General features: G+C 38.5%; 1 protein-coding gene across 2 annotated transcripts in view; it reads left to right on the plus strand.

Annotated features, from left to right (window-relative positions):
- The window catches only part of THADA (THADA armadillo repeat containing), a 325428-nt gene that overhangs the window by 25011 nt on the left and 275799 nt on the right, over positions 1-24618 (plus strand). For both annotated transcript variants that reach the window (XM_065929363.1, XM_065929364.1), the window contains exons 15-17: positions 3460-3583; positions 16041-16192; positions 19731-19944. In XM_065929363.1, the coding sequence (XP_065785435.1) occupies positions 3460-3583; positions 16041-16192; positions 19731-19944 (490 nt within the window). The remainder of the gene's footprint in view (positions 1-3459; positions 3584-16040; positions 16193-19730; positions 19945-24618) is intronic.

Here is a 24618-nt window from a genome sequence, read left to right on the forward strand (position 1 = left end):
TATGAGTTGGAAAAGGTGTCTTCTAGTCTAGTGAAGAAGGTTATTTCATATCTAAGTGATAGCTAGTGTAGTTAAAAATACATTAGCTATAGCAGTGGTCCCCCAACCTTTTGAGTACACAGTCCCTGTGTTTGTGGTACCAGGGGCTGGTTTTGTGGAGGACAATTTTTCTATGGACTGGGGTGGCAGTGGGTGATGGTTTCAGGGTAATTCAAGTGTGTTACATTTATTGTGCAGTTTATTATGATTACATTGTGATGTATAATGAAATAATTGACAGCTCACAACAGTGCAGAATCAATGGGAGCCCTGAGCTTGTTTTCCTGAGCTCAGGCAGTAACGCGAGCGCCGGGAGGCGGCTGTAAATGCAGGTGAGGTTTCCCTCTTGTCCGCTGCTCCACTCCTGCTGTGTAGCACGGTTCCTAACAGGCCCCAGACTGCTGCCGCTCTGTGACCCAGTGGTTGGGGGTCTCTGAGCTAGAGTACGTTAAGGTATACAATGCTTTATATCAGTGTTCTCATTTATTCTTTAATGATATAACTGTGAGGCAGAAATTATTATTGTCACTTACCAAGTGAGAGAAGTGAAGCTTGGAAAAGTTGAATAAGCAAACTATCCAAGTTTCCTTAGCCCAGAAGTGGTAGAGCCAGACTCGAATCCAGATCTGCTCTGGACAACCAAATCAGAATAATTTTCCCCTTAGTACCAGCTTGAGTGAAGGTTTGGAGGTAAGGGAGTACAGAGAATTTGGGGAATGGTGAATTCACTAGTATGAGTGACGCATAAAATACCTGAGGGACAGAGGAATTGAATAACGGGAGATGACTTGGAAAATCAAGTTGGGAATGAGTAGTAGAGAGTTCTGAACGCTAGGCCAAGGTATCTGGAAGCCTCGCCAGAAGCCTTTTCTAGTGGAAAAAGATTAGAGCATATATATTGAGCCCTTTCTGTGTGTGAAGGACACTATGTGCGGGACTAGGGACACAGAAGTCCATAAACTGTCATTCCTGCCTCCATTGTGGTTACAGTCTGGTTGAGGGAAAGAACTATTTCTAAAAGTATAATTGACACTGCAGTTAGGATAATTCCTAAAGGATGAACTTGTTGCTCTTGAATATACTACTCATTTATAATTAAAACTAGTTTTCTGCTAAGTCGCTTCAGTCATGTCCGACTCTGTGCAACCCCATAGACGGCAGCCCACCAAGGTTCCCCCGTCCCTGGGATTCTCCAGGCAAGAACACTGGAGTGGGTTGCCATTTCCTTCTCCAATGCATGAAAGTGAAAAGTGAAAGTGAAGTCTCTCAGTCATGTCCGACTCTTAGCGACCCCATGGACTGCAGCCTACCAGGCTCCTCCATCCATGGGATTTTCCAGGCAAGAATACTGGAGTGGGGAGCCATTGCCTTCTCCGTAAAACTAGTTTATTGGATTTCAAAGGAATAAAGTAGTTAGAGCCTACAGGATAAATCCCCAAGGTTGTTTATCCTTGACTGAAGAAATGAATGCAGGGATCCTGTCTAAAGACAGGGACTGGGGCTGCTTATATGCTGATGAGTTATATGTTGTTGAAGCATAGCAATATATGAGAGTCTTGAGGATAACAGCTTTTCTTATAAGTTTTTTCTTTGACCTTATGTAGAAGTTATAATTATTTCTTTTAATTAGATGAAGAATACTTTATCTTGGATGAAGTATTTCCCACATTGCTTTTTTTTAAATTGCATTTTTACTAAAAGTTTTCATTTTTGATCAGTTGTATAAACAGAAAGGCAGAGTAACAATCTCAAAGGGGCAGATAGAAGACAGTAAAATAGTTGGTTCTTTGTTTTGAATTGTTTCTTTATAGTCAGATATCAAGTACTTAGGTATCACATTTATCAAGTAATATATATTGGATATTTCTTTGGTCATTTTAAAACTTTAAAAAGTATACATACCTTTGATGCTTGAATGCTTCTGGTGAAGAAAATCAGTATTCATACAGTTTTAACACAAGTCAAGGCAGAATGGGTCATGTTTTCACCAAAAAAAGTTTTTTTTCTTGTCTGGACTACAGTTAGAATTGTACTTTTTGTTGTTGTTTTTAACTTAAAAAAAAATCAGGTATACTGATGTTTAGTTTCAGGTCTATAGTACAGTGGTTCATTATTTGTGTATATTGGGACATGATTACCACACTAAGTCTAGTTAACATTTTTCACCATATAAAATTATATAAAGTTTTTTTCTTAGCAGCTTCCAAATATATAATAGAGTATTATATATTGTAACTATAGTCACCATAGTGTACATTACATCCCATGTAATTTTATAACTTGAAGCTTGTACCATTTTTTCAGTGCCTCCTCCCCTCCACCCCTGGCATCTGTCAATCTGTTCTCTGTATTGCTTGGTTTTTTGTTTTGCTTTTTAAAATTAATTTATTTTATTCTATATACAGTGAGACCATTTGTCTTTTCCTGTCTGACTTATTCATCTGTTTATCCATCCATAGACACTTACGTTGTTTCTGTATCATGGCTATTGTAAACAAGCTGCAGTGAATGTGAGAGTACACATATCTTTTTAATGAGTGTTTCCATTTTATTCTGTACTTCTTGTTGACTCTATAAAGATAGGATTCTTTGAAGTCATGAGCCCATGGTCAAGGGTGCCAATCTGAATTGTCAAGCAAAGTGAACATCTAGTATTGCTTTGAAAACCTTTTTTTCTCTAAAGCAGAAAAAAAAAAAATTCACCCTTTAGAATGATACTAATGGTACTTTCAAGATAACCTGTTGTTCAGTTCAGTTCAGCCGCTCAATCGTGTCCGACTCTTTGCGACCCCACGGATTGCAGCATGCCAGGCCTCCATGTCCATCACCAACTCCCAGAGTTTACTCAGACTCATGTCCATTGAGTCGGTGATGCCATCCAACCGTCTCATCCTCTGTCGTCCCCTTCTTCTCCCGCCTTTAATCTTTCCCAGCATCAGGGTCTCTTCAAATGAGTCAGCTCTTCGCATCAGGTGGCCAAAGCATTAGAACTTCAGCTTCAGCATCAGTCCTTCCAATGAACACTCAGGACTGATCTCCTTCAGGATGGACTGGTTGGATGTCCTTGCAGTCCAAGGGACTCGCAAGAGTCTTCTCCAATACCACAGTTCAAAAGCATCAATTCTTTGGCACTCAGCTTTTTCCTAGTTCAACTCTCACATCCATACATGACCACTGGAAAGACCATAGCCTTGACCAGATGGACCTTTGTTGGCAAAGCTTTTTAATATGCTGTCTAGGTTGATCATAGTTTTCCTTCCAAGGAGTTAAGAGTCTTTTAATTTCATGGCTGCAGTCATCATCTGCAGTGATTTTGGAGCCCCAGAAAATAAAGTCAGCCACTGTTTGCACTGTTTCCCCACCTCCTGTGAGTTAGCATAATTATGTTTACAAATGTTTTTTGTTTTTCTTTTTTTTTAGAATTTCATGTCATCCATTTGCAATAGTCTTTTTGAAGCATTGTTTCCTGGCTCTTCCTACCCAACTAGATTTTCAGCTTTAACCATTTTAAGCTCAATTGCTGAAGTTTTTCCTGTGCCAGAAGGTAAGTTTTCAGTCATGTTTGGGGAAAGTGTTTTCTTGCAAAGCATACTTTGTCAACATTTTGCTTTATTTGAAGTTTCAGGTTTGTTGTCTTTTGTTTAGATTCTTATGGGAGGTGTTAGTCTGTTTAAGGGGCTTTCCTGGTGGCTCAGTGGTAAAGATTCTGCCCGCCAATGCAGGAGACACAGATTTGATCCCTGTGTTGAAAAGATCCCCTGGAGAAGGAACCTGCTCTAATAGTCTTGCCTGGGAAATCCCATGGACAGAGGAGCCTGTTGGGTTACAGTCCACGGGGTCGCAAAAAGATCAGACACAACTTAGCAACTAAACAACAAGTCTCATTATATAATTCTTATTTGGAGATAATTCAGTTTGCCAGTAAAGGGCATATGGGAGAGAAACTTTTTAGATTGTTATTTGTAGACCTGAAACTGCAGTTTTCATGGATTATGCTTATTTTGAGAAGAGTTGCTAACGTCATCCCACTAATTTATGTGTTTCTGTTTTAGGATAGTGCCCAATCTGTTCTCTTAAGTTTAAGCAATTAAAATAATAATAGTTTCTTTTATGTATAACATTCCTCAGTGAGTCTCTGTGGTTAAAATGTGGTTCCCCTTATATGCTATCTGTTTCATTCATCTCAATCTGGTTTCGAAAAGTCAATATAAGGATGTCATTTCCACGCATTCTGGTTTAATTGTACCCTTTGTTTCTCCTTCTGTGAAGTACTCAAGAAGATGAATATTTAATTTCCCTCTTTGAGTTGTTTCATTTTCATTTTGACAAGAAATGATTCTTTTTATCCCCATAAATGAGTGTATATGTGTTTTAATGATGATTTCTTCTTTGTGCTCAGTCTTCCTTGACTGCAGACAAACAGGAAAATGTCTTGCTCTTTTGGAGAGGATGGCCAAAGGACCAGACACTCTAGATGGATTTTTTTTTCTGTTTAAATTTTTAGGAAAAGTGTAATTATTTGGCAGAGAGACAGTTATTTGCTACTAATATAGCTTGCTTCATTTGAAGAAAACCCATTTCTTGCAAGTTTTTGTTTTGAAAAAGTTGGAATTAACAGAAAAGTTTCAAGAATAGTTCAGCCATGTACTCTCTACTTAGATTAATAAGTTGCTCTTTTGTCAAATTTGCTTTACCTCACTGTTCTTTAAATTTTCTATCTATCACACAGTGATCAAATTCCAGAATTAATGTTGATATGATGCTGTTATCTAATATACAGTTCTTATTCAGATTGTACCAGTGGTCCTAAAAAGTGACTTTTTATAGGAAATTTTTTTCCCTCCACAATCCAGGAACTACTCCAAAATCACACAGTACAATTCATTGTTGTGCTCTTTCAGTTTGGAAATGTCCTTATTTCATGACATTAACATTTTGAAAGAATGTATTTTGGTTTGGGCTGTTTTATTGTCTTCTTGTGACTTGATTCAGGTTGTGTATTTTTGGCAGGGAAATGCATAGGTGATGTAGTGTGTTTCTCAAGGCATGATAACAGGAGATGCATGATGTTGGTTTGTCCCATTATTCATGATGATAAATTTTATCACTTGATTAAGCTAAGTGTAGTAAACTGAAAAATGACCTCCAAAAGAGACCCACACCAAATCCTTAGAATTCATGAGAATCTGAACCTTACTTAGAAAAGGGATTTTTGTAGATACAATTAAAGATCTTAAATTGAGATAATCTTGGATTATCTGGATGGGCTTTAATGCCATTGCAAGTGGTATTGTAAGAGAGAGGCAGAGGGAAACGTGACAAAAAGAAAAGGAGTCCTGTGACAGTGGAGGTAGAGGTTGGCGTGCTGAGGCTGTAAGCTGGGGAATGCTGGCAGCCACCAGAACTGGAAGAGACAAGGAATAAATTCTCCCTTGGAGCCTTGAGAGTGATCACGGCCCTACAGACACCTTGATTTCAGACTTCTGGCTTCCAGAACTGTGAGAAAATAGATTTCTGTGGCTTTAAGCCACCAAGGTCATGGTGATTTGTTACGACATCCACAGTAAATAAAGTCAGGAGTACCCATCAGTTCATGGAATTTCAGTGGTGCTACAACTGAATTTAGAAATGAAGTTTTACCTGAGAATGATTGATTATCCATTTACCAAAAAGTTTTCCGTACATCTACTGTATTTATAGTTATACCTAGGTGTATGGGAAATTTTCTTGAAGAGATCTTTAGTCTGTCCCATTCTGTTGTTTACCTCTATTTCTTTGCATTGATTGCTGAGTAAGGCTTTCTTATCTCTCCTGGCTATTCTTTGGAACTCTGCATTCAAATGGGAATATCTTTCCTTTTCTCCCTGCTTTTTGCTTCTCTTCTTTTCACAGCTATTTGTAAGGCCTCTTCAGACAACCATTTGCCTTTTTGCATTTCTTTTCCGTGGGGATGGTCTTGATCCCTGTCTCCTGTACAATGTCACGAACCTCAGTCCATAGTTCATCAGGCTCTCTGTCTATCAGATCTAGTCCCTTAAATCTATTTCTCACTTCCACTGTATAGTCATAAGGGATTTGATTTAGGTCATGCAAAAATGGGCTCAATAAAGGACAGAAATGGTATGGACCTAACAGAAGCAGAAGATATTAAGAAGAGGTGGCAAGAATACACAGAGGAACTATACAAAAAAGACCTTCATGACCCAGATAATCACAATGGTGTGATCACTCACCTAGAGCCAGACATCCTGGAATGTGAAGTCAAGTGGGCCTTAGAAAGCATCACTACAAACAAAGCTAGTAGATGTGATAGAATTCCAGTTGAGCTATTTCAAATCCTGAAAGATGATACTGTGAAAGTGCTGCACTCAATATGCCAGCAAATTTGGAAAACTCAGCAGTGGCCACAGGACTGGAAAAGGTCTGTTTTCATTCCAATCCCTAAGAAAGGCAATCCCAAAGAATGCTCAAACTACCGCACAATTGCACTCATCTCACACACTAGTAAAGTAATGCTCAAAATTCTCCAAGCCAGGTTTCAGCAATACATGAACCGAGAACTTCCAGATGTTCAACTGGTTTTAGAAAAGGCGAGGAACCAGAGATCAAATTGCCAATTTCCTCTGGATCATCGAAAAAGCAAGAGAGTTCCAGAAAAACATCTATTTCTGCTTTGTTAACTACGCCAAAACCTTTGACTGTGTGGATCGCAATAAACTGTGGAAAATTCTGAAGGAGATGGGAATACCAGACCACCTGACCTGGCCTCTTAAGAAACCTGTATGCAGGTCAGGAAGCAATAGTTAGAACTGGACATGGAACAACAGACTGGTTCCAAATAGGTAAAGGAGTACATCAAGGCTATATATTGTCACCCTGCTTATTTAACTTATATGCAGAGTACATCATGAGAAACGCTGGGCTGGAAGAAGCACAAGTTGGAATTAAGATTGCCGGGAGAAATATCAATAACCTCAGATATGCAGATGACACCACCCTTATGGCAGAAAGTGAAGATGAACTAAAAAGCCTCTTGATGAAAGTGAAAGAGGAGAGTCAACAAGTTGGCTTAAAGCTCAACATTCAGAAAACTAAGATCATGGCATCCTTAGTATAATGTAAAAAAAAAAAAAAAAGATCATGGCATCTGGTCCCATCACTTCATGGGAAATAGATTTGGAAACAGTGGAAACAGTGGCAGACTTTATTTTCTGGGGCTCCAAAATCACTGCAGATGATGACTGCAGCCATGAAATTAAAAGACGCTTACTCCTTGGAAGGAAAGTTATGACCAACCTAGACAGCATATTAAAAAGCAGAGACATTACTTTGCCAACAAAGGTCCTTCTGGTCAAGACTATGGTTTTTCCAGTGGTCATGTATGGATGTGAGAGTTGGACTGTGAAGAAAGCTGAGTGCCGAAAAATTGATGCTTTTGAACTGTGGTGTTGGAGAAGACTCTTGCGAGTCCCTTGGACTGCAAGGAGATCCAACCAGTGCATCCTGAAGGAGATCAGTCCTGGGTGTTCATTGGAAGGACTGATGCTGAAGCTGAAACTGCATTACTTTGGTCACCTCATGCGAAGAGTTGACTCATTGGAAAAGACTCTGATGCTGGGAAGGATTGGGGGCAGGAGGAGAAGGGGACGACAGAGGATGAGATGGCTGGATGGCATCACTGACTCGATGGGCATGAGTTTGAGTAAACTCCGGGAGTTGGTGATGGACATGGAGGCCTGGCATGCTGCGATTCATGGGGTCGCAAAGAGTCAGACACGACTGAGCGACTGAACTGAACTGAACTGAACTGTATGGTAAATATCTAGGCTGAATTTATACTGCTAATTTTTCAATTGAGAGAATAGTTTAACATATTCAAATATACTTTAAAATTGAAAAACCTGTGTCATCTTCATAATGAATGAGTCACATATAGTTAAGACAGTGACTGATAGCACAGTAATGGTGTTAAACAGCTGAGAGGTAATGCCAATAGAGCAAACAATACTGTACCCACTAACTCTAAAGGAGGCTAAAGAAACATGACTGGGGGCTTCCCTGCTGGTCCAGGGGTTAAGAGTTCACCTTCCAATGTAAAGGACAAAGGTTTGATCCCCAGTTGGGAAACTAAGATCCCACATGCCCAAGGGCAGCTAAACTTGCATACTGCAACAAAGATCCAACATAGCCAAATAAATATTTTCAAAAAAGAAAGAAAAGAAACATGACTAAAAAATACAGGATGGGAAATGTAAATTCATTCTTCATCTTTATCTCAAAAATATTAATGTAGGTTTTTGTATCATTTTGTAGAAAGATTATGATTTGATATTAGTTAAAATGATTTTTGCCTTTCCTCAAGTATGTCCTAGTTCAAGAAGAATAAGTCACATGCACCCTTCTCATTTGAAATAAAATGTCACTATATTTGTGGTGAAAAACTGGATTCCACAATTAGATTAAAAGGGTTTGTTCAACAAATATTTATTTAGTGCCAAGGATATGCAGTGTACAAAACAGAGTTCTTCCCATTTTTGACGTTTGACTTTAGTGAATGTAGACAGACAGTAATTCAATGAATAATACATAGAATTTCAGATGGAGATAAGTAGTAGGAAAAAAATGTTTCAAGAAGAGAAGGGCAGGGAAATAGTATCTGGGAGGTTGGGAGTAATAGCTATTTCATACAGTGGTTGTCAGAGAAGGCTTCCAATTTGAGCAGAGCTGTTAAACACTCAGTGAATCAAAGAAGAGATCATGAGTGAAATTAGAAATACTCTGAGAGGAAGAAAAAACACAACTTAGCACAACTAAGAGGATGAAGCAAAAGCAGTGGTAATTGGGAGATTTATAAACTGTAAATGCCTACATTAAGAAAGAAAAAAAGATCTCAAATCAATTAACTTTATACCTCAAGGTATTAGAAAAAGAAGAGCATACTTAACTCACATCTACAGAAGGAAGGAGATAATAAAGATTAGAACAGAGATAAATGAAATAGAGAATAGAAAAACAATACAGAGAATCAATGAAACCAAAAGTTGGTCTTTTTAATAAAGATCAACAAAATTGACAAAGTTTTAATTTTACTAAGAGTTAAAAAAGATATAAATCACTAAAATCAGAAATGAAAGTAGAGACATTTCTATGACCTTATAGAAATAAAGATTATAAGACAATATTGCAAACAGTTATATTGTATTTCTAATAAATTAGATAACCTATATGAAATAGACAAGTTTCTAGAAACATACAAATTGGTAACTTAAAAAGTAGACAATTTGCACAGACCTGTGAAAAATAGAGATGGAGTCAAAAGCCTCTTAAAAGTAAAGAAGACTGGCTTCATTGGTGTATTCTACTAAACATTTAAAGAAGAGTTAATGCCATTCCTTCTCAAACTTTAAAAAAGTTGGAGATGAGGGAAATAGTTTCCTAACTCATTCTATGAACTCAGTATCCTCTGGTACCACTGATACCACAAGAAAACGAGAGCATCTTTTATGAATAAACATGCAAAAAGTCTAAAAAAATTGCTGGAAAACCAAATCTAAGAGCATATTAAAAATATTATTAAAAAAATATATATTATATACTATGCACCTGAATATATATACCCGAAATGCAAAGGTGTTTCAATATAAGACAGTAAATGTAATATACCACATTAGAACAAAGAAAAATAAAAAACTCATGATAATCTCAGTGCAGAAAAAGCATTGACAGAATTGCACACCCTTTAGATAAACACTCAGCAAACTAGGAATAGAAGACAACTTCCTCACCATGATAAAAGACATTATGAAAACCCTATAACGTAATAACTGTATTCAATGGTGAAAGACCAAAAGCTCCTCCCCTATGTTCAGGAAGAAGACACAGATACCCCTTTTCACTGCTGCTATTCACCATTATAGCAGAAGTTTTAGCCAGAGGAATTAGGCAAGAAAAAAGAAATGAGATGTCTAAATTGGCAAAGAAGAGGCAGATTTGAGCAGAGGTGTGATTGAAGTGACAAAAACTTCACTTGCTTGATCTATGAATTTTACAGGCTTGAACTAACTTGTGAGTTAAGATTAAGTAAACTCACATGCTGATTTCTATTGAGCAATATTCATCATTCTTCTAATTAAGCATAGAAATATTTTCAATTATTTTGAGGGATTAATTTGCTAAATTAACCCCTGAGCTTCCCTTGTGGTTCAGCTGGTAAAGAATTTGCCTGCAATGCAGGAGACTTGGGTTCAATCCCTGGGTTGGGAAGATCCTCTGGAGAAAGGAAAGGCTACCCACTCCAGTATTCTGGCCAGGAGAATTCACAGAGTTAGACACAACTGAGCGACTTCTCATTTCACTTCACTTCAATTTGTTGAATGCTCTTCACATCCTACTATGAAATCCCCCCATAGGTTTAATCTTAATCTTAAAAATTAAATGGATTTGGTGACCATCATCATTCTTTAGTGCTTCTTATTTCTTGGTTGGCTAGAATTCATCTTTTTTTTGAGAAGAGTTTTTGGGAAAATTAGTTCTTAATTTCTTGTACCTTCAAAAATGTTTAGATTGCTGTATACTTGATACTGGAATAGGATTTTGAGATGTAGATTTTCATTACTCCTCGTTTCCCTGAGGTTTTGGTTAGCATTGCTGCACTATCTTCTGTCACTACACATGCCTGTGGCAAAGAATGAAGCTAGACTGATTTTTTTTCTCATTTTGTAGATGAATTGAACTTCTTACCTGAATAGCAAAAAGATTCCTTCTTTATTGTTGATGCCCAGGAATGCTATTAAGATATGTCATTATATTGATTATTCTGTGTCTGTTCACCTAAAGCATGTTAGGACTTTGGATTCTAGGATAAGAAGGTTTATGAAGGGTTTTTTTTAAAGATAGATTCTTAAATTATTTGTACTAGGTTGTTGAAAAATAACTTAGTTATCTTTTATATAATATATAACTTTTTGAAAGAGAATAAAATAGGCTTAAACAAATTTAAAAAAATATCTATTTCCTTTCGTTTGTCCCTAGGTACTTTTTTGATTTCCTCTTTGATTTCCTGAGTGAGCCGTTGGTCGTTTAGTATCATATTGTTTAGCCTCTATGTATTTGAATTTTGCAGTTTTTTTCTAATAGTTGATTTCTAGCCTCATAATGTTGTGGTCAGAAAAGATGCTTGATACAATTTCAGTTTTCTTAAATTTACTGAGGCTTGCTTTATGGTCCAGCATATGATTTATCCTGGAGAATGTTCCATGTGCTCTTGAAAAAAATGTGTATTCTGCTTCTTTTAGATAGAATGCTCTTTAAATATCAGTTAAGAACACCTGGTCTAGTGTATCATGTAAGACCTGGCCTGTGTTTCTTTACTGATTTTCTGTCTGGATGGTGTGCTGTTGGTGTAAGTGGGATGTTAAAGTCTTCCACTGTTGTGTTACTGTCAGTTTCTCCTTCTATGTTAACATTTGCCTTATATATCAAGGTGCTCCTATATTGGGTGCATATATATTTATAATTGTTAAATCTCCTTCTTGAATTGACCCTTTGATCATTATATAGTGTCCTTCTTTGTCTTTTATAACAGTCTATATTTTAAAGTCTATTTGTCCGATGCTAGTATTGCTGCTTAGGCTTTCTTTTGATTTCCATTTGATTGGAATACCTTTTCTATCCCCTCATTTTCAGTCTTTATATGTCTCTGGATCTGTACGAGTCTCTTGTAGGCAGCATATATATGGGTTCTGTTTTTGTGTCCATCCAGCTAGTTTATGTCTTTTGGTTGGAGCATTTAGATGAAGGTAATTATCAGTATGTATGTTCGTTTTGTCATTTTGTTAATTGTTTTGGATTTATTTTTGTAGGTCTTTTCTCCCCCTTTTGTTTTTATGATAAGACTTTCAATAAAAACGCTTCAGAAAGTAGGCAGAGAGGGAGCATATCTCAACGTAATACAGGCCACATATGACAAATGCACAGCTAACATCATACTCGGTGGTGAAATGCATAAAGCATTTCCTCTGAGATCAGAAAAAAGAGAAGGATGCCCGCTCTCACCACTTTTATTCAACATAGTTTTGGAAGTCCTAGCCATGGCAGTCAGAAAAAGAAGTAAAAGGAATCCAGAGGGAAAAGAACTAAGACTGTCACTATTTGCAGATGACATGATGTTATACATAGAGAATCCTAAAGATGCTACCTGAAAACTATTAGAACTCATCAATGAATTTGGTAAACCTCCTGGGTACAAAATTAATGTAGAGAAATCTGTTGCATTTCTAGACACTAATAATGAAATATCAGAAAGAGAAACTACAGAAACAATCCTGTATATCATTGCATCAAAAGGAGTGAAATACCTGGGAATAAACCTACCTACGTAAGCCAAAGACCTGTACCCTGAAAACTGTATAAGACATGATGAAAGAAACTGAAGATGTTACAAACTGATGGAAAGATATACCGTGTTCTTGGATTGGAAGAATCAATATTGTTGGAATGACCATACTACCCTACAGGTTTAATGCAATCCCTGTCAAATTACTGGTGGCATTTTTCACAGTACTGGAACAAAGATTTTTAAATTTGAATGAAAACATGTAAGACCCCAAATAGCCAAAGCAATCTTGGGGAAGAAGAATAACACTCCCTGACATCAGACTACTACAAAGCTAATCATTAAAACAATATGGTACTGTCACAAAAACAGACATATAGATCAATGAAGCAGAATAAAAAGTAAACCCATGCACTTACAGGCAGTTAATTTACAACAGAGGAAGCAAGAATATATGTTGGAGAAAAGACATTCTCTTTAATAAGTGGTGCTGGGAAAATTGGGACAGCTACATGTAAACATATAAAACTAGAACATTCTCTAAAGCCATATACAAAAGTCAACTCAAAATGGATTAAAGACCTAAATGTAAGACTGGATATTATAAAACTTTTAGAGGAAAACAGAGGCAGAACACTCTGAAATAAATTGCAGCAATATTTTATGGCTCCATCTCCTGAGTAATGGAAATAAAAACAAATAAACAAATGGGACCTAATTAAACTTGAAAACTTTTGCAAAGCAAGGGAAATCATAAACAAAATGAAAAGATAGCCTTTGGACTAGGAGAAAAGATCTGCAAATAATGCTACAGACAAAGGATTAATTTTCAAGATATACAAACAGCTCATACTTTATTTTTTATCTTTTGCTCATACTCTTAATATAAAAAAAAACAATTAAAAAAATGGACAGAAGACTTACATAGACGTTTCTTCAAAGGAGACATACAGATGGCCATCTGACATGAAAAGTTGCTCAGTATCACTAATTACTAGACAAACACGAATCAGAACTACAACGAGTGGGCATTCCCTGGCTGTCCAGTGGTTAGGACTCTGCGCTTCCACTGCAGCAGGCCTGGGTTTGATCCCGGGTTGGGGAACTAAGATTCCACAGGCTCATGGCATGTGGTGCAGCCAAAAAAACCAAAAACTACAATGAAGTATCACCTCCCTCCAGTCAGAATGTCCATCATTGAAAAAGTTCTACAGATAATGACTGCTGGAGAGAGTACGGAGGGAAAGGAACCCCCTGTATTGCTGGTGGGAATGTAAGTCGGTGCAGCCACCATGGAGAACAGCATGCTGTTGCTGCTGCTTAGTCGCTCAGCCCTGTCCAACTCTTTGTGACCCCATGGACTGTAGCCCGCCAGGCTCCTCTGTCCCTGGCATTCTCCAGGCAAGAATACTGGAGTGGGTTGCCATGCCCTTCTCCAGAGGATTTTCCTGACCCAGGGATTAAACCCGGGTCTCTTGCATTGCTGGGCTTCCCTCATAGCTCATTTGGTAAAGAATCCGCCTGCAATGCAGTAGAACCCGGTTTGATTTCCTGGGTTGGGAAGATCCCCTGGAGAAGGGATAGGCTACCAACTCCAGTATTCTTGGGCTTCCTCTGTGGCTCAGATGGTAAAGAATCTGCCCGCAGTACGGGAGACCTGGGTTTGATCCCTGGGTTGGGAAGATTCCCTGGAGAAGGGAAAGGCTACCCATTCCAATACCCTGGCCTAGAGAATTCTACGCATGTTTAGTCCATAGGGTTGCAAAGAGTCGGACATGACTGAGTGACTTTCACTTCAGTTTAACTCCTGCATTGCACGCAGATTCTTTACTGCTGAGCCACCAGAGAACAGTAAGAAGTTCCTTAAAAAACTAAAAACAGTTACCATATGATCCTGTAATCCCACTCCTGGGCATATATCTGAAAATAAGAAAATTTTAATTCAAAGAGATACATGCATGTTCACGGCAGCACTGTTTACAGTAGTGAGATATGGAAACAGCCTAAATGCCCGTCAACAAATGAATGAATAAAAATGATGTGATGTGTATACACACACACTCTCTCTCTCTCTCACACAGAGTGGAATACTACTCGGCCATTAGAAAGAATGTCATTTGTGGCAGCATGGATGGACCTAGACGTTATCATATTAAGTGAAGTCAGGCAGAGAAAGACAACTGTATGATATGACTTACACATGGAATTCTTAAAAAATGATACAAATGAATCTATCTACAAAACAGAAATAGACTCATAACATAGAAAACAAACTTATGGTTACCAAAGGGGCTAGTGGGATGGGGAGGGGGGAGGTAAATTACTAGTTTGGGATTAACATATACACACTACTGTATATCAAATAGATAACCAACAAGGACCTTCTATGTAGCACATATCTTTTAATAACCTATAATGGAAAAGAGACTTGGATGAACCTAGAGAGTGTCATTCAGAGTGAAGTATGCAGACTGTAGTCTGCCAGGCTCCTCTGTTCATGGGATTTCCCAGGCAAGAATACTGGAGTGGGTTGCCATGCCCTCTTCCAGGGGATCTTCCCAACCCAGGGATTGAACCCAGGTCTCCTGCATTGCAGGCAGATTCTTTACCCTGTGAGCCAGGAGTGAAAGAGGAGAGTGAAAAAGTTGACTTAAAGCTTAACATTCAGAAAACTAAGATCATGGCATCTGGTCCCATCACCTCATGGGAAATAGATGGGGAGACAGTGGAAACAGTGTCAGACTTTATTTTTTGGGGCTCCAAAATCACTGCAGATGGTGATTGCAGCCATGAAATTAAAAGACGCTTACTCCTTGGAAGGAAAGTTATGACCAACCTAGATAGCATATTAAAAAGCAGAGACATTACTTTGCCAACAAAGGTCCTTCTGGTCAAGACTATGGTTTTTCCAGTGGTTATGTATGGATGTGAGAGTCGGACTATAAAGAAAGCTGAGCGCTGAAAAATTGATGCTTTTGAATTGTGGTGTTGGAGAAGACTCTTGAGAGTCTCTTGGACTGCAAGGAGATCCAACCAGTCCATCCTGAAGGAGATCAGTCCTGGGTGTTCATTGGAAGGACTGATGCTGAAGCTGAAACGCCAATACTTTGGCCACCTCATGCAAAGCGTTGACTCTTTGGAAAAGACCCTGATGCTGGGAAGGATTGGGGGCAGGAGGAGAAGGGGATGACAGAGGATGAGATGGCTGGATGGCATCACCAACTCAATGGGCATGAGTTTGAGTAAACTCCGGGAGTTGGTGATGGACATGGAGGCCTGGCATGCTGCGATTCATGGGGTCGCAAAGAGTCAGACACGACTGAGCGACTGAATTGAACTGAACTGAACTGAATGGAAGAGACTCTAAAACAAGTATGTAGGTAACAATCACTTTGGTGCACACCTGAAACTAGCAGAACATTGTAAATGAACTATTCTTCAATTTTTAAAAATGGTTATTTAAAAAATGTGTCTTCTCTATAGAATTATAATACTTATTATTTTATCATTTTTGAAAATTACTGGAAATATTTTTTATGCTATTGTGGGTGAAGTATAAGGTGTGAGTTCTTATACTAATTTTCTGTAAATTTGGCTAAATAACTTCAAAATGTTGATTTCCTTTTCCTACTGTTCACTTAAAAAAAATTTTTTTTTTAATTTTTAGGTAGAGTCCAAACAGTATATCAGCTGAGTCATGATATTGATGTTGGTCGTTTCCAAACACTAATGGAATGTTTAACTGGCACTTTTGAAGAAGTGAAAATTTTAGCGTTTGATCTTCTAATGAAGTTACCAAAAACATTTGTACAATTTCAGGTATTTGGACTTTTCTTCTGTAAGTGTCAATGTGATATATGCATGAAAAATTTCTGTCTTAGCAGCAGATAAAGCAATCTGTGGATTGTCCAGGGTCTCTGCTTCTGCCTTCTTGCATCTTCTGTTTCAGTTATCATTACTACCTCTCCAGTTGCAGGTGGTGGGATGGTGAAGGTAGGGATGGGTAGTGGGGCAGGAGGAAATGTTGTAAGAGAAAGAAAATCCAAATCAGTGAGCTTTGCTTTTTTAAAAACTTGTTTTGCTAAAAAGAGAGGTATAGGAAGTAGTAGGTTTTATTGTTTACAAGATTATTGATAGATTTCAGTAAACTGTGGTCTACCCAGTTCCCCTGGACCTGTTAATATTCGATCAAAACACATCACTTACAGTAACTTGATTTTTTTTTAGATAATCTCTCTGCTTCGTGGACTGGGAAGTGGGTGTAAGTGAGGTAGAGAACATGTTTCTGATGTTCCAACAAGCAATAGCTAAACTGAGACTGAAACTCAGAGTACTTGAGGTTAACAACAGTTCTCTTCCTGGGCGTTCTACCCCAGCCCCCACGCTTTTCCTCATGCCTTGCACGTCCTACCTCGGGGTGAAAATCAAAGATGGGCTCAGGAATGAAGGCACAGCTTGGGAATGGGTCTTCAGGGGACCCCATAGCCCAGGTATTTGACTCTACCCTTGAGACCTATTCTGGGGCAGTGAAGTCATCAGTAGCTGTGGGGTGCCTGGCTCTAGAGCTTTACTGTGGCTCCTGTGGGAGCTGTATAGAGGCCATGGGAGCCTTCAGGGGTAGCAGCTGAGCCATGGTTTGGGCTCCAGCTATTAGGCTCTTGTAGATGCAGTGGGATTCTGTAGGAGCATGTTTCAGAGAGTCCAAGGTGTTTCCACTGCCTCTGGAGGACATTGCAAAATCTCAGACATCTCTTCTGACTTGGCTTCAAATTTAGAGTTGCTCTCTAGTGTCTGCCTATCCTGGTGGTCTTTCAGGGACCTTGATGAGCAGAAACTTCTTCAGTGCTTAGGCTGCTCATTTTTGTACTTTATGAGTTTTTAAAGAAGATGCTTTCTCCTTATCTCCTTCTACCAACCCTTGCCTCTTACCTTTCATCACACTGTAACTTTGTATCATACGTATAACTATGCCTCATTCTTGACTATTTTGAGAGTATCTGAAGTGGAGTGGGGACTTCCCTGATAGCTCAGATGGTAAAGCATCTGCCTGCAATGTGAAAGACCTGGGTTCGATCCCTGGGTCAGGGGGATCCCCTGGAGAAGGAAATGGCAACCCACTCCAGTATTCTTGCCTGGAAAATTCCATGGATGGAGGGCCCTGGTAGACTATAGTCCATGGGATCACAGAGTTGGACACGACTGAGCAACTTCACTGGAGTGGGGAAAGATACATATTATGGTACCTATATGAAATACCTGGTTCTCACATGAACTGTGTAACTATTTTGATAAATATGTGCATGGTATAGAGACACAAACTATAGAATTCACAAAACTTAGCACATATGGCTTGCTTTAGGATTCTGGTGGTTATATATTTGATCTGGCTTGTATATTAGCAAACTGGTCCTAGGAATAGGCATTTGAGACTTTAAAATATTAATTATGCATTATATTTTCAAAGTCTTTGAGTAGAACCTCGGTAGTATATAATTAACTTTTTAATATAGTTAACTTGAAAACATTGTTTGAATGCTGGCCTAATCTCTCTAAGGACCTGTATATTCATATTTTGATGGCATATCTTTCAAATATATGACTTTGCTACTCACCTAGTCTCTTGCCCTTCTTTCTTTTGGAGCTACATATCCAAGGTCTTTTTGTTGTGTTTTGACTGTCCTGAAATGAAAGAACAAAGATGCTGTTTTAAATTCCAAAGGCTATTTATTTTATTTCTTACTAATTGGCTAGTTAGGCAGTTTAGGGGCTTATTGTCAGTTACAAAAATGGATTTAGATGCTTGATTGATTTCTTTCTAATGTTTGTTTAGATTTGAGCTTTTGACCAGTGTCTTTCAGTTTTTTAGGTAATAAAAAATTAAGCATGAAACAGCAAAGAATTTAAGTAAAAAGTAAGCTATATTTGAATCTATTACCTGATATTTGAAGACATTAATAAATATTGATATATCTATGATCAAATTCAAAATTACATTTATAATTATTTTTTCCCTTAGAGTAAAGTTATGAGATAATTTTAGTAGATTGAATATTATTGAGCAACAAAACCCTGAGTGGTGAAACAGACAACTTGTTAACGGTGGAGCTGGGACTAGGATCCGTGTCTTCTGTCCTCAGCCCCGTGCACTTCCATGCGTGATTACAGTGAACCGCCCTTCGTTCTGTCTTCATGAGGACAGGCTGTGTGAGTGGATATTTAGATGAGATACAGCTGTGGGAGCTGATGCAGAATTTCTGAGGTTGATCTTATCACTTTACTTTTCACACATATACGTGGAGCTTTGCCAGGAACAGCCTGATGAGTTTGTATTTTCATTGTTGTTGTTCAGTCGCTAAGTTGTATCTGACTCTTTGCGACCCTATGAACTGCAGCCTGCCAAGCTTTCCTGTCTTTCCCTGTCTCCCAGAGTTTGCCTAAACTCATGTCCATTGAGTCGGTGATGCCATCCAACCATCTCATCCTCTGTCACCTGCCCCCCCCCGCCCTCAATCTTTCCCAGCCTCAGGGTTTTTTCCAGTGAGTTGGCTCTTCCTATCAGGTGTTCAAAGTATTGGAGCTTCAGCTCAGCATCAGTCCTTCCAATAAATATTCAAGGTTGATTTTCTTTAGGATTGACTGGTTTGATCTCCCTGCAGCCCAAGAGTCTTCTTAAGAGTCTTCTCTAGCAATTCGAAAATATCAATTCTTTGGCACTCAGCCTTCATGTGTATGTGTCTTTTTTTCCATTGAACTAGCTCTATAGGAATCAGCTGGGGAGAGGGGCGGGAGGTTGACACCCAGTAAAATAAACCTTGCCATGTAAAAAAACTTTGGGCTATATAGAAATAATGAGGATGATCTGCTTATGGTCATAGCAGAATTTCTACAGGAAAAAGTATACTTTTGCTGAAGAAAAAGGTTTTTCTTTTTGATTTTCCCAACTGAAATTACTTTCAAGACCTTCATCACTAGAACTGATTAAAGTGAATTTGCTCAATTGTGTCTGACTCTTTGTGACCCCATGAACTGTAGCCTACCAGGCTCCTCCGTCCATGGGATTTTCCAGGCGAGAATACTGGAGTGGGTTGCCATTTCCTTCTCCAGGAGATCTTCCCAACCCAGGGATTGAATCCGGGTCTCTTGCATTGTAGGCAAACGCTTTACCGTCTGAGCCACCAGGGAAGATCTCTAGAACTGATTAATAATCATTTAATTAATAAAAACGTCAGCCTATCTTCAGGGAATTAACGTTCGTATTGAGTTACAGTTGTGTGGCGAGCTCTGTCTTTAAATATGTTCTTCCTTCAAATTAAAGAAATGTTTCAATGACAGTGACTGAGTCTCTGCTTTATCCTAGGGTTCAGTGAAACTGCAAGGCTTATTCCAAGCAGCTCTGGAGCTTAGCACTAGCACAAAACCATATGACTGTGTAACAGCTTCCTACCTACTGAACTTCTTAATCTGGCGGAATGCTTTGCCGTCATCGCTGTCTGCTTACTTAAAAACTCAGCGGGTTGCATGTGGAGATGGAGATAAGTCTGCTGCTGTGGTGGAAAGTAACACACTAATAGGTTTGTATTGAGGAAATGACCTTTTGCTTTTCCTTATCAAAACCAGTATCTTACTCTCTCACTGTTCATATGGTTAGGATATCTAATGGTTAAACACTTACTCTGCGGTTTTTTCTTTTACTTAACAGTTTACCAGCTTAGTAGTTTACCAGCATATAAGTATATTATGGATTTCTCTTTTGCACATAGTTTACTCAACTATATTATTTCTAAACAGAGGATTCATGTTAAACATGTACATATGAAAATGTACATTACTAGAGCTTTTATTTAAATAAGACCTTGTTTTGTTTACCAAAAATGTACTTTTTTCTCTTCAGAAATTTTACTATGACTATAGCCAGATCAGGCGTCCCTTGTGGCTCAGTTGGTAAAGAATCTGCCTACAATGCTGGAGACCTGGGTTTGATCACTGGGTTGGGAAGATCCCCTAGAGAAGGGAAAGGCTACCCACTCCAGTATTCTGGCCTGGAGAATTCCATGGACTGTATAGTCTATGGAGCTGCAAAGAGTCGGACATGACTAAGTGACTTTCACTTCACATAGCCAGATCATCTTTGTTAATTTTATGTAGAGCAAAGTTCCTCTGTCTGTTGGGGTTTGTGTTTTAACTGGCTAACACACTCTTTTCTTTTACTCTTCCCATATAGCCAGTTCCAAAACCTAGGATCTGAGTTGTTTTAGATCTTTAGACCTAATGATTTTAAACAAATATTTGTTGGAGGTTCGTATACTTAATTTTATCCTAATAAGTCTTCGTTTTGGAATTGTTCTAAAAATAAAGACAGGGGAATTTTTATTAAATAAAACAGAGGTCAGATCTAGAAAGAAAGGTGAACAGTGTTCTAAGATGGTGGAAAAAGCCATGAAAAAGAACTAATGGAGAAAATTAGAAGCCATGGATAGTTCTGGTAGAGATGTAGCCATAGAGCTTGGGACGGAGATGACAGTGCCATGGAAGGTGACATGTGCCCAACTCTAATTGTTTCAGGGCTGGGTTCCAGAGGAGACCCTGATAAGATGATAAAATGAGGTCTACAACTGGGGTGAACTGGGACGTTCATGCTTCATGTAGAGGCTTTTAAATTCAAGACATTTTGAAATTTCACAAAATATTTCAAACATAAAAAGTATGAATATAGAATATATATATATATAGAATCTAAATAGTAATAGTATAAAAATTTCACAAGTTGTGTCCCAAGCTTGTGATATCACAAGCTAGGTAAGAACTGTAGTAGCACCCATAACGTTGAAACCTCTTGCTTATCCTAGTTCCCTCCTCCCACCATATAATTATTGCCCTGTGTTTAATATTAATCTTTTGTCTTGCTTTTACCAAGATTTTACTACCTATTTGTATATTATTAAATAATATATTATTTTCTTTTATTAATACATGATTATGAATTGTATATAAATAGTACTGTATGTATTATACAAATTTACTACAATGTATTAATGCATTCTCCTATTGATGGAATTCTTTTTTCTATATAAGTAATGCCAATGTGAACATTCTTGTTTTTCTTGTTATGTTATTAGATGCATAATAACTTCTAATGCATATGTCTAAGAGTTTATGATAAATAGAAAAGTAGAATAGCCTAGTCATAAAGTATATGCATTTTAACTTTACTAGGTGATGTCAAGTAGATTTTCAATTTATACTCCCACCCACCAATAAATTATGAGAATTGTAGTACATCACTATAACTTGCTATTGTCAGCTTTAAAAAATTTGCAGAATGTCAAACAGTGTCTCATGTGGTTTCATCTTGCATTTTCCCGATTACTAATGTAATTGGGCATCTTTTTACATGTTTATAAGCCATTCACTTCTACCCCTGCTATGAAATGCATTTTCATGCCATTTGGTCAGTTTTATGTGGGGTTGTTTGTCTTTCCCCAAATGATTTTTGGGAGTTCTATATATTTTCTAAATATGGATAATTTACTGGTTATACACAATTCTGAAACTTTCTCCTGAATGGTGAAGGGAGACATCCACTGTGCTAGACAACTGGATGTCCACATGCAGAAGAACAAAATTTGACCCAGTACCTCACACTATATACAAAAATTAGCTTAAAATGAATCAAAGAGCTACATGCGAGAGTTAAACAATAAAACACTTAGAATAAAACCTAGGTGTAAATCTTTGATCTTGAGTAAAGTAGATAAATTGGACTTTGAAACTCTGACACACAAATTTGAAACTTTTGTGTCTCAAGGAGGCCAACAAGAAGGTGAGAAGACAGCCTGTAGAGTGGGAAAAATATTTGCAAATAATTTTATCTGTGGGACCTTGTATCTAGAATATATAAGGAACTTTTACAACTCACTAATAAAAGGATATAACCAAATTAAAAAACAAAGAATCTGAATAGATATTCCTCCAAAAAACATGAATATAAACAATAAGCAGATGAAAAGACGCTTAGCATCTTTAGCTGTTCAGTTCAATTCAGTTCAAGTCGCTCAATCGTGTCCGACTCTGCGACACCATGAATTGCAGCACGCCAGGCCTCCCTGTCCATCACAAACTCCTGGAGTTTACTCAAACCCATGTCCATCGAGTTGGTGATGCCATCCAGCCATCTCATCCTCTGTCATCCCCTTCTCCTCCTGCCCCCAATCCTTCCCAGCATCAGGGTCTTTTCCAAAGAGTCAACGCTTTGCATGAGGTGGCCAAAGTATTGGCGTTTCAGCTTCAGCATCAGTCCTTCCAGTGAACACCCAGGACTGATCTCCTTCAGGATGGACTGGTTGGATCTCCTTGCAGTCCAAGGGACTCTCAAGAGTCTTCTCCAACACCACAGTTCAAAAGCATCAATTCTTTGGCGCTCAGCTTTCTTCACAGTCCAACTCTCACATCCATACATGACCACTGGAAAAACCATAGCCTTGACCAGAAGGACCTTTGTTGGCAAAGTAATGTCTCTGCTTTTTAATATGCTATCTAGGTTGGTCATAACTTTCCTTCCAAGGAGTAAGCGTCTTTTAATTTCATGGCTGCAGTCACCATCCACAGTGATTTTGGAGCCCCCAAAATTAAAATCTGACACTGTTTCCACTGTCTCCCCATCTATTTCCCATGAGGTGATGGGACCAGATGCCATGATCTTAGTTTTCTGAATGTTAAGCTTTAAGCCAACTTTTTCACTCTCCTCTTTCACTTTCATCAAGAGGCTTTTTAGTTCCTCTTCACTTTCTGCCGTAACGGTGGTGTCATCTGCATATCTGAGGTTATTAATATTTTTCCCGGCAGTCTTGATTCCAGCTTGTGCTTCTTCCAGCCCAGCGTTTCTCATAATGTACTCTGCATATAAGTTAAATAAGCAGAGTGACAATATACAGCCTTGACGTACTCCTTTTCCTATTTGGAACCAGTCTGTTGTTCCATGTCCAGTTCTATCTGTTGCTTCCTGACCTGCATACAGGTTTCTCAAGAGGCAGTTAGGGAAATGCAAATCAAAATAACAATGAGGAAGTACTGCATACTCAGTGAGATGGCTATAATTTAAAGAATAGGTGATAACTGGTGTTGATGAGGATTTAGAAAAAGTGAATCTCTCCTACAGACTGATGGGAATGTAAAATGGTCTGGCCCCTTTGGGAAAAGATGTCTAGTTTCTCGAAGGGCTAAACATAGAATTACCATATGACTCCACAGTTCCTCTCTTGGACATGGTCTTAGTCAGCTCAGGCTGCTTTAACAAGATGCCACGAGTGGATAACTTAAACAACAGGCATTTATTTCTCACAGTTCTGGTGGCTGGGAAGATCAAGATTACAGGGTCAAAAGATTTGGTTCCTGGTGAGACCCCTCTTCCTGATTTGTAGATATCAGTCTTCTCAGTCAGTTCTCTCATGGAGGAGAGAGCAAGCTCTGATCTCTCCTCCTCTTATAAGGACACTAATCCCATCATGGGGGTACAACTGTCATGACCTTGGCTAAACTTGATTACTTCCTAAAGATTCTACCTCTGAATACCATTGCAATGAGGGTGAGGGTTTCAGCATGAATTTGGGGCATGGGCGAGGAGACACAGGCATTCAGTCCATTATAGGCATTTAGTGAAGAAAAATGGAAACTGTGTCCAGACAAAAATTGTGCATGAGTGTTCATAGCAGCATAATTCATAATAGCCAAAAAGTAGAAACAACTCACATGTCTATCGTCCCATAAATAAAATGTGGTATATCCATACAATGGGCTGTTATTCAGCTGTTTAAAGTAATGAAATATACATGCTATAACATGAAAGAAGCCGTGTATTGTTTGATTAGATTTATATGGTTGTGTCCGGAATAGGCAGAAAACAGGCAAAGCGATGGCCTAGGGCTGAGGGAGGTAAGGGGTACAGGGAAGGGAGTGTCTGGCAATGGGTAAAGCTTTTCTGAGGGGAGCAGATTAAAATGTTCCAAAACTCACTGTGGTGGTGGCTTTTGCACATTGCTGTGAATATCCAAAAGACCATTGACTTGTACACTTTGAATGTATAAATTGAATGGTGTGTGAGTCATATCTCAATAAAGCCATTATTTTAAAAAATCTGTCCAAGTAGTGCATGGCATACGGGCCTGGGGTCTGCTGACTGAGATAGAGGATGTCTAGGAGGAATGATCCAGATGAACGCTGTAAATGGATCCAGGAAGTCAGGGCAGAGA

The sequence above is a fragment of the Muntiacus reevesi genome, chromosome 3 (genome assembly GCF_963930625.1).
Source record: "Muntiacus reevesi chromosome 3, mMunRee1.1, whole genome shotgun sequence".
Lineage (NCBI taxonomy): Eukaryota > Metazoa > Chordata > Mammalia > Artiodactyla > Cervidae > Muntiacus > Muntiacus reevesi.